The sequence below is a fragment of the Morone saxatilis genome, unplaced genomic scaffold, assembly GCF_004916995.1.
Source record: "Morone saxatilis isolate NCDOM2014 unplaced genomic scaffold, NCSU_SB_2.0 Contig6, whole genome shotgun sequence".
NCBI classification, from domain to species: Eukaryota; Metazoa; Chordata; class Actinopteri; family Moronidae; genus Morone; species Morone saxatilis.
The window spans coordinates 9,629,967-9,639,649 of NW_023340206.1; the positions used below are offsets into that span (position 1 = coordinate 9,629,967).

The 9,683-nt window shown below is 42.0% G+C and overlaps 1 protein-coding gene across 3 annotated transcripts in view; it reads left to right on the forward strand.

Annotated features, from left to right (window-relative positions):
- The window catches only part of arl13b (ADP-ribosylation factor-like 13b), a 6,961-nt gene extending 664 nt beyond the window's left edge, over positions 1–6,297 (forward strand). The window contains exons 2-10 of one of the 3 annotated variants that reach the window (XM_035677544.1): positions 1,356–1,426; positions 1,600–1,849; positions 2,315–2,420; positions 2,622–2,824; positions 3,041–3,155; positions 3,243–3,396; positions 3,977–4,099; positions 4,444–4,512; positions 5,195–6,297. In XM_035677544.1, coding sequence (XP_035533437.1) covers positions 1,356–1,426; positions 1,600–1,849; positions 2,315–2,420; positions 2,622–2,824; positions 3,041–3,155; positions 3,243–3,396; positions 3,977–4,099; positions 4,444–4,512; positions 5,195–5,271 — 1,168 coding nt within the window. In that variant the 3' untranslated portion in view covers positions 5,272–6,297. The remainder of the gene's footprint in view (positions 1–1,355; positions 1,427–1,599; positions 1,850–2,314; positions 2,421–2,621; positions 2,825–3,040; positions 3,156–3,242; positions 3,397–3,976; positions 4,100–4,443; positions 4,513–5,194) is intronic. The other 2 variants (XM_035677545.1, XM_035677546.1) reach the window with 2 other exon arrangements.
- Positions 6,298–9,683: the final 3,386 nt, after the last annotated feature.

Here is a 9,683-nt window from a genome sequence, read left to right on the forward strand (position 1 = left end):
TGATTGATGTGGAGTTTAAGGGAGTTTTGTACTCTTTACATTTAAAGGAAGTGTTCGCTTTGACTTGATTTGATGTTTTCTCTTTCCAATCATGTCAAAGCAGTTTATTATAATCCACTTTGTTGCACAACATGAAAAAAAAAAGCACGATTTTGTCTCGTAAACCATCAGATCCCAGTATTTTTAGAGCTGACACGACTGGGTGACCATTACTCATCCAGTTTAATCTTCCAGCACTGGGAAACACCTGCTTGGGTTTAGGGAAATCGTGATGAACGCCTTCCTCTATCACAGCAGGACCGGCGACTTGTAAATGTAAGTGCTTTAACCCCACGTGGTACCTGCGAGGCATCTGATCCTGTGGACTGATCCTCTCCTAATCCGACAGCCAGGTCTGCTCAGCGGTTCTTTCCCCCTTCGGCCCGTTGTTGCGTAGCAGTCGAGGACAGAGAGGGTTATGGGTTAGCGGACAGAGAGGGCAGGCGGTGTCTTTGCCTCGAGAGTCTGCCCCGATGAAGGCCGACTGGCTCCAGAGGACGGTTAGATGGATCGTGCGTTTGATGTCTTTTCGGCGCAAGTTTCAGAGGTAAGTATGCACCCAGGAGACGGAGACGGGTTGTGTTTCTGCGCACGGTTTTAGCTCTCCTCGGTGTGCGTTCACTCGGCGGATTGAGTCCTTTCCTTTCTTTGATTCTTTGTGTTTTTGTCCCTTTCTTTCCAGGCAGTAGTCAATGCCAGGAGCCACAATGTAAACGTAAAGATCTGTGAGATTACAGCAGAAGCGTCTACTGAAAGTGTTTTTCAAGGTGCCACGTTTCTGGCTCCAGTTTCTCCAATATCATCAGAACAATTATGTCCTAAACTTCACTTCTCTTTCTTCTTTTTCTACCGGTGAGTCGGGGCTAAATGCAGGAAGAGGATTATTCCACTGTGTGGGAAATGATGGTGCTAATTTTGCGTTGCTTTCAGAAAAGTTGTTTAGTTTCTGTGTTGCTTTCAGGGACACATCTTTTTGCACATAGATATTGACTAAAACGAATTTTTATAAGTCTACAATAAATGTTAAAGGTTTCTAGGAGAGCGGAAAAGTAAACTCTGCCAATATGGGAATAACAATCCGTACTAATGTTGTTGACTCACTCACTGTGCAGATCTCTGATTGCGTCGGTCAGATTATTCAGATTATTGGTCAGATTATGAATTGCCTCATCCGTGCCCCCGAATGCGTCATGAGAGCTAATGCCAGCTCACGTCGCTCGGATGCTGCATGTTTTGGAGGCATCAGATGGTTCTTCGTCCGGAGCTGATTGATGCTGATGTCTGTGCGTTCATTGTTTCCCCTTCTTACCCAACAGGAAAGTGACCCTGGTTATGGTGGGACTGGATAACGCGGGGAAGACAGCCACAGTACGAGGGATCCAAGGAGGTTAGGACTGTTTGTTTTAAGTGTTAATAATGTATGTTTTATGTACATTTTTCTTTGTAAATTATAGAAAAGGTTAAGTTTTTAGCCGTCTCGTTTGCTCTCAAATCATCAAACTGCTTCATAGTTTTGCCTTTGTCTCTTCCAACATGAGTTCTGTTTGTTCATTTTTTCAGAGAATCCGCAGGATGTGGCCCCCACAGTGGGTTTTTCCAAAGTTGACCTGAAGCAGGGCAAGTTCGAGGTGACCATCTTTGACCTGGGTGGCGGGAAGAGGATCCGCGGCATCTGGAAGAACTACTACTCCGAGTCACACGGCGTGGTGTTTGTGGTGGACTCCAGCGACGTCCAGAGGATTCAGGAGACGCGCGAGACCATGGCCGAGGTCCTCCAGCACCCGCGCATTGCGGGGAAACCTGTGCTAGTGTGAGTGCTCTATCATTCAGGGAAACTGTATCGAACGAAGGCTGAAGTTTTATACTCAAGATGTGGTTATGGATCAACTGGAAAAACAGACTGACTAGTGAAAGAGGAGGACATAATAGAGAAGTTGCCCGGCCTAAGAGTGTGAGTCCATGGTCCAATTTGTTGATGAATACGTGCCCTGCCGGTTACTTCCTGCAGGCATCTGCTTAATCAGTAATCACGACTCAAAGCGCAGGTCGAGGCACAGGTTGAAAGTCTAATGTATTTTTCCAGGTATGCAGAGTATTTTAATCAGCAATCCACAATCAGTACGGAGACACATTTCCATAAGATTTCCATACAATTTCCAGCCACTATTACTACGCACCTCGCAAAGATTGAGTTTGATAACTTCTTTTTAGAGATTGGGTGAGTCTAGTCCACTCACAGGAGTCCGTTTTTTTTTTTTTCCCTCTCTGCTTTCAGGCTCGCCAACAAACAAGACCAGGAGGGAGCGCTGGCTGAAGCAGACATCATTGAGAACCTGTCTTTGGAGAAGCTTGTCAACGAGAACAAGTGTCTTTGTCAGATCGTGAGTGTTTGTGCACCTGTTGTGGAACAGCAGTTGAATGACATTAAGGGCATTTGGTTTAACAGTGGTTTCACCATATATAGACAAAGAGCCAGAATTCTCCTCCTTTCTTCTCTGCTTTCATCCAAAATATCTTGCAAATGAACTTTGTATTCTTCACTGTCTTTCAATCTTCTCACTCAATGCACGTTCCTACCCCAGGAGCCGTGCTCTGCCGTTCTAGGCTACGGCAAAAAGTTCGACAAGTCCATCAAGAAGGGCCTCAAGTGGCTCCTGAACAACATTGCCAAAGACTACGAGGCCATTACCGAGCGCGTTCAAAAGGACACAGCCGAGCAGCGCGCTCAGGAGGAGCAGGACAAGAAGGAGCGGGCGGAGAGAGTCCGGCGGATACGAGAGGAGAGGTGAGGACATGAGGATGACACAATATATGAATATAGAAAAGTCAGAAAGACAAAAAATATTGCATTTATCGTTTTCATACCGAAGAGAAAACTCCCACTCCCGCTAATGTACGCTGTAATTAATTCTGACCTCAGATCAGTTATTCTAAGCGTAACATTGACGCAGAGGAAGTGGCGTATCCGCGCTGAAAGGTTAACATCTTGTTCTGTCCGCAGAGAACGGCAGGAGCGGGAAGAGGCGGAGCGCGAGGGCGGGCAGATCCAGGAAGAAGGGCTTGATGATGATAGCATGCCCAGCCCCTTCCAGCCAATCAGCAACGTGATCTCTGAGGTGCGTGTTTAAGTTTTCGAGTCGAATTTGTCGTATGTTCCAAAGAGCTCAGGAAAGATCGCTTTACGGCTTTGGCGCTCCTTTCAGAACGAGGATAAAGAAAAGGAGAGGAAGAGGCAAAGAGAGGAGGCCCGGACCAACAGCCCAAAGACGGACGTCGGTCGAGAGGAAGAGGAGTACGAGGATGACAACGACGAAGAGCCGGGCGACACGAGACAAACGCCGGAAAATGGCAGATCAGGTGAGTTATAGATCACCTCAAACCTCAAGTTTTCTAGTTTAGTTTCTAACTGTATAGACTTTTATGGCCGCGAAGAGCCGCCCTCTGTGTGCCTGCTTGATTAGATAAAACCCCATGATTTCAATCACTTGTTCAGCAGTGTTGGAAGACGTGCTTTCTGCCAGATTATATTTAATAAGACGTTGCGTGAAGATGTGAGGGCAGCAAGCAGTCTTTCCTCGCCGCTTGTGGTTCGGCTCTGCACCGTTTTAAAAAGTCCGAACTTGCGGAATAAAGGAAGCAAGATATGACATTTGTTTTCACTTTGAAATGATGAAACAAACACAGAGGCGCGACTTCAACAAATATTTGTTTGAGATATTGAGTTAAATTAAGCAAGTGTCTGATATGGATCCTCTTTTTCTTCACTAAGCTCAGAGTACTGAATATCTGATCTAATGTTAATTACCCATTAATTAAGATGATTAAATTAAGGGATAAAAAGATTGCAGTGGAAAACGTTTGAAATTTGAATAAAGTCTTATTTGACATTTATAAACCAACTCCTACTTTTTTTTAAACGTCTCTGTACTTATTGCAGCCACAACGGGCGAGCAAGAGAAAAAGAAGACGAGGAAGCTGCAACTTAAGAGGAAGCACAGGGTGGACCCGCTGAGGACGGAGGACGGGCCGGCGGAGAGCCCCACCCCTCCACCTCCTCCAGGTCAGTCTGTGGTTTGAAGTGTACGTTCTCGTTCCTGCTTTCAAATATCAGCTAATTTATCGGTTCGCTGGTCGTTTTCACTTGTATCGGAGGCGGTTTTCTTTTATTGTGAAGAGATGGATCGCGTGTGTTTGTTGTCTAACTGCTTGATCCTGAGTTTGATACTCAATGCATTTAGCCAGTGTCACCTCAAGTCTGTAAAGGAGTCAGATAAACCAGATTCTGCTTCTGATTTGAGTCTCAGCATCGCTTCTGACTTCCTTTCCGTGAAACACACGTTTTCCACATTTGTCCTGACCAGTGTTTCTTTATTATTATGTGTTTTGTGTTGTGTTTTTTTTTAGTGGGATGGGCCACACCCAAAGTTTCTAGGCTGCCAAAACTAGAGCCACTCGGAGACTCGAGACATTCCGGTAAAGATGCCCGCGAAGTCCGGTTATTCTTCATCCCTCCGCATTAACCACTATTTAATTTCATGCATTACTTCCTTTTGTCATATTGCCAAATCAGCCACTCACTTTCTCACTAACATGTGTCTTTGCATGTGTGGACTAACTGTCATGGCTGTGGATCAGTGTTTCCTCTAGGCAGTAATTTAAATGTAGCAGTTCTGGCATGTGTTTGAGTGTTTGTTCTTTTGGAGCTTTATCATGAGAAAAAAAACAATTTTGTAAATAGCAGCACTATGTTATTTCCTCTAGTGCGTTTGTTTGCTTCACAGCAGTAAATGTGTCAGTGTGGTGTTGCGGAGGAAACACTGAATGAACTGTCTGCCTTAAGACGTGTGTTGACTGTAAATTAGCGTCCCACATCACCGTCTTTCTCTCCTCCTGCATCTCTCACCAGGCATGTTTGAATGTGTGTCGACCCTTCACGGTGGCAAACATCTTAATCAACTCAAAGGCTTGTCTGTGTATTCATTCACATTCCTCCCCCAGTCTACATATCCCATCTACCTCTGTGCAGCCGTGGCGAATGGCGTCTTCCTTTTGCTTGCATTCTCGTAGATAGAGCTGTATTTGTTTCTTATTTCAGGAAATCGATGGATGTAGTTTACTGACGTAGTCGAACCTTTCTTTCCCTCCCCTTCCACAGAATTTTTCAAGAAGCCTCTCCCGCCTCTTGCCAACAGGCCGCGGCCTAACGGCGACGCTCATGACATCATTTTTTAACTCCCCTTATACTGATTGAGGTCCTCCAATCACGGCTCTCCCCTTTTTTTGCTTTCTGTCTCAAGCGAGTGGTGTGTAGAGCACCAGACACAGACACTGCAGGCGGCGCGGGAGCCGGTGTACGCCGGAAGTGCGACGAGACACGAAACACGGGGGCAAGATGGGAAGTTAGGTCCTGCTCAGACGCTGTTCATACGGTTTGAAACCTTGAACCTGCCTGAACTGACTTCAATGTCAGGTTCTGTCTCAACAAAAGCACGTTTTGTGCTGAACACTTTCCACAACTGTAGACTGAAACTTTATTTTTTATTGTTAATGTCAGTGTTATACAGTCTGGGCCCCGTTTGTCCAACTGAAATGCTTTTAATTGACAAAGAATGTAAATATGTCCATTATAACCTTTTTATATGTTCATGTCTGTTACTGAATCATGGATTTGTATACACACCGCCATTAAATAATGACCATATTTCATTCATCTATTTTTGCACCTTTGGTAGAGTAAACAAAGGTGGAAATTATAGAGGAGGCCTCAAGTGTCTTTTCACAGCTGAGTGCTTTAAGTTTGACCAGCGCTGTGAAAGATGAGTCACAGCTTGAGGAAATAGGTGAATGGTAGGTGTAATTTTCTATAGTACGCTGTACTGTACATGGAAAAGTGTTACACTATATTTACATTATGATTGTTAGTTGGTCAATTTTAGTAATGATTCCATTTAAAGGTTTGTTGAAAAGAAAAAAAGACTGATCTGTAAAATCTGTAATGGGGAACATATTTTTGTTGTTGTTCCTGGCCAGCAGCATCATAAAGCATCTTTTTATTTATTGTTAAAAATGTAAACATATGGAAATATATTTGTCTTTATTTGTCTACAGAGCTACAGATTTTTTTACTGCTGTTTACACTGTGTATCTGTTTTAAAGTGATATTTCTCTGGAGGCAGGAATCAGCCTCAGACTTGCTGCCTCTCAGGAGCCAGCGCTGTTGTTGTTAATCTTCTGTTGTTAGTACTCTCTCTTCTCTCTCTCTCTTCTTCTCTTCTCTCTTCTTTTCTTCTCTCTCTCTCTCTCTCTCTCTCCTCTCTCATCTCTCTCTTCTTCTTCTCTCTTTCTTCTCTCTCCTCCTAACCTGATCTCTCCAACCCGCTTCTCTTCTGCAACCATTTGTTATTTCCCACTTTGGAAAAAACAACCTCCACTAAACAAAAAAAAGGGAAAAAACTAACACTAAAATAGCATCTCAAAAAGCACAAATCTGGGAAAAAAAACAACCCAACTTGGAACACTCCATCGCCCCAGTTTTTTCAGTGCAACCTGGAACAGCCGATACTGGGTCAGAACACACAAGAGTATGTGTAGCAAAAGTAAGCACACGAAATATCACTTTAAAACCACGAAATGTCAAAATAGTACAACACTCACTCTCTTTTTAATGAGCTAGATGTTTGAAGAAAAAAAAAAAATATTTTTTTCTACTTAGTTTGAATTTTGAATTTTATAACCGCACAATTAAAGATGTTTTAAATATATTCCTGACTCGGCTCGGTTTGTGTTTGTTTCTCTGTGTGCACATGACGCACAGCTGAGGTTGGAAACGTAGTGTTTGTTGCTCTGGAGTGTTTTATTTTGGGCTCAACATGAACATCAGTTGGTTCATCAACCAGCACCTGCTTAGCATACACACCTGTGTTTGTCAGTGCTGATGATTATTCAGTATTTTTGGTAATGGATATTGCTGTAATTTTGTAGTCAGGTTTGCTAATATGCAGACTAGCTGTGAGATGAAGATTTAGGAACTTTGAAAGGGAAAACCCCCAAAAATATTTGAAAATTTTAATCTGAACTCGACTGTATCTTAAGTTAAAACACAATAATTTAAATTTGCAATTAAATTAGTGTTTGAAATGCAAAAATAATATCAAGAACTGAATAACTGCAGCTACTTTTTACGACATGAGTAATAGAATGTCTGAAATGCTCATCAGTCATCAATGAAAAATAATATTGGTGACAGACTAGATTAAAAAATGGAGTAATATCAGTGTAGTTCCCTTCCTGAGGAGATTAAGAGTCTCTGTTTGCCTCTGAGGGAAGTAGCAACCCTCTCAATGCCCTGTTGTGCCTTTATATCAACACTGACTGGCTTTTTTTATCAGATTTTGTTGACTTCAGGATCAACTTTTGGTCCCAGAGTCAACCTAAAGTTTCTGCTGAACCTAATGCACTCACATTTACACTGACCTCCAACACTTACACTGGCCTACCCACAGAAATAAAGCAGCTGCAACATTCTCGCTCGATTTTCTTCTACAACTTGACTTTCTGTAAAGGCTAAAAGCTGTGGATACCTTAATAAAAGCCTAAATAAATATATTGCTCTGCTAATCAGTTTTATGATGACATTCACAATATATTCTTTCAGGAGAAGTGATCAAAATATGTGATAATTGAAGAATTAGGCTGCTGTTTTGCTGCTTCTTTGTTGCCGGGTGGTTGGTGTTGTTTTGGGCTTTTATACTGATGTTAAGAAAACCTGCATAACCTGGGCTCTAATCATCGACAGTGATAGACAAACCGAACCGAAACAACAGTTCCAACGAGCATCTTCAGAGAGAACAAAAGACATAAGATGTATCAGAGCACAAGATCAAAACAAGAGGGATCGATATTAGAGTACTTAATACGCTTGTTGTGTCTTTGACAAATCGATGTGAGTGGGTTTGCACTCAAATCATATTTTTCTTTATAATAATGATTAAAAAAAAGTCAGAAATAATGTGACACCTGCTCCAACAAGATGAGGATAACACTAACTGGAAAAGCAACATATTTAAAGGATGGTAGGCGATTCAAATCCCTCGTTGACGTAATAATTACACATTTACGAAGTGCTGATTAGAGTGGGCTGACCTCATCTTCTCTATACCTTCTTTATTTAGAGACTGCAGGGAGAGAAATATCTTATTCAGGCTAAAAAAATAGTGTTCAGCAACCTGGTTTCCTCTAAAAAAAATAGTTGCTTTTTCCACATCCTCATTTATTCATTGTCAAACATCTGTTAGCGGCTTCTACAGGCCATGTCACTTGCAACCAGAACATTGCAATAATGTGCTGTCTCATTACTGCTCTCCCTGCTGAGGAAACACAGACAGGCTTCATTTAGGTGAGTGATGTCATGACGCAGGAGCCGAGAGTCGTGCGATGATGCAGTGTCCTGCAGGACGAGGACGTCGGACGCACCGGTGCCCTTAAGCAGATGCTTTCAACCATCAATCCCCCCCTCATTATGCTCGCGCTCTTTGGAATCAATCTCCTACGTCCACCCCATTCCAGGAGCGATTTTGTGATGAAGTGCTGTAATTTACTTCCCCTTCTCCTCACCTCACCCCCCCCAAAAAAAACCCTCTGCTTGTCGTGCATCTGTTTTAGTTACAGAAAAAAAATAACCCAGAATGCCTTTCAGCAAAAACAGTCTGAAGAGAGGAAGTTTTAAGTGAGGTGATAGGAAGTTCTTACGTCAAAGAAAGTGCTGCCATTATGTTCAAATTACAATAAATTTGCCAAGATGTGAAAGCTGGAGGATTATAGTCTTTTTTTATAGCATTTTAGTCTTTTGAGGAGTTTGTCCATGGAGAAGATAGGTATCTCTTCCTCTCCTACAATGGATGTCTCCTTGTATTGTTGTGCAAATGCAGGTGCAGAGTTGGATTGTATAAACATGTTCTGCTATCAAACTCTATTGTGGCTGCGCCGGGAGTATGTCAATTTGATGCCAAGTTTATTCTGCAGGCCTCGAGACTCACTTTGCACAGACTGTAAAGACTAAATAACCTAACGAAGGTGAATGACCTTATACGAGGGCTCACTGAATGAAAATAATGTGAATCCTGCTCCTGTTTTGATTACATAACCCCAAAAAACATCCTTAGACTCTCAGTGCGGATAAAGACATAGTGGAACGATCCCTCCTGCAGGATCATGCAGTAGCTCTACAGAGTAAACAGTAAACATTGCACATGTACATAGATACACTGGCTTTTTTCAATATAGTGTAGGCTATATATTTAAAATTGTATCTACATTATTATTTTCATACAAAATAACATCAATAAAATGCTTGTGTTTCATAGTTTATAATTTACTTTACTTATTGTAGGTCATTAAGCGTCAGCTAAAGGAATGTAGTGTTATGTAATGTGATAGATGCAACTTGAAAAATGTGAATAAAATATTTTATTTTAATACAACAATGTTTTTTTTTATAATTTTGATTAAAGGAGTGTTAGGAAAGTGTTTTTTCTTGGACTGAAACACTGAAATATTGTGTAATTACTGCAGTTTAATTATAATTTGTTGTGCTTTATTTTGACAGCATATCTCCAAGAGCAGGCATAGGAGTGGCAGTGGTTTGT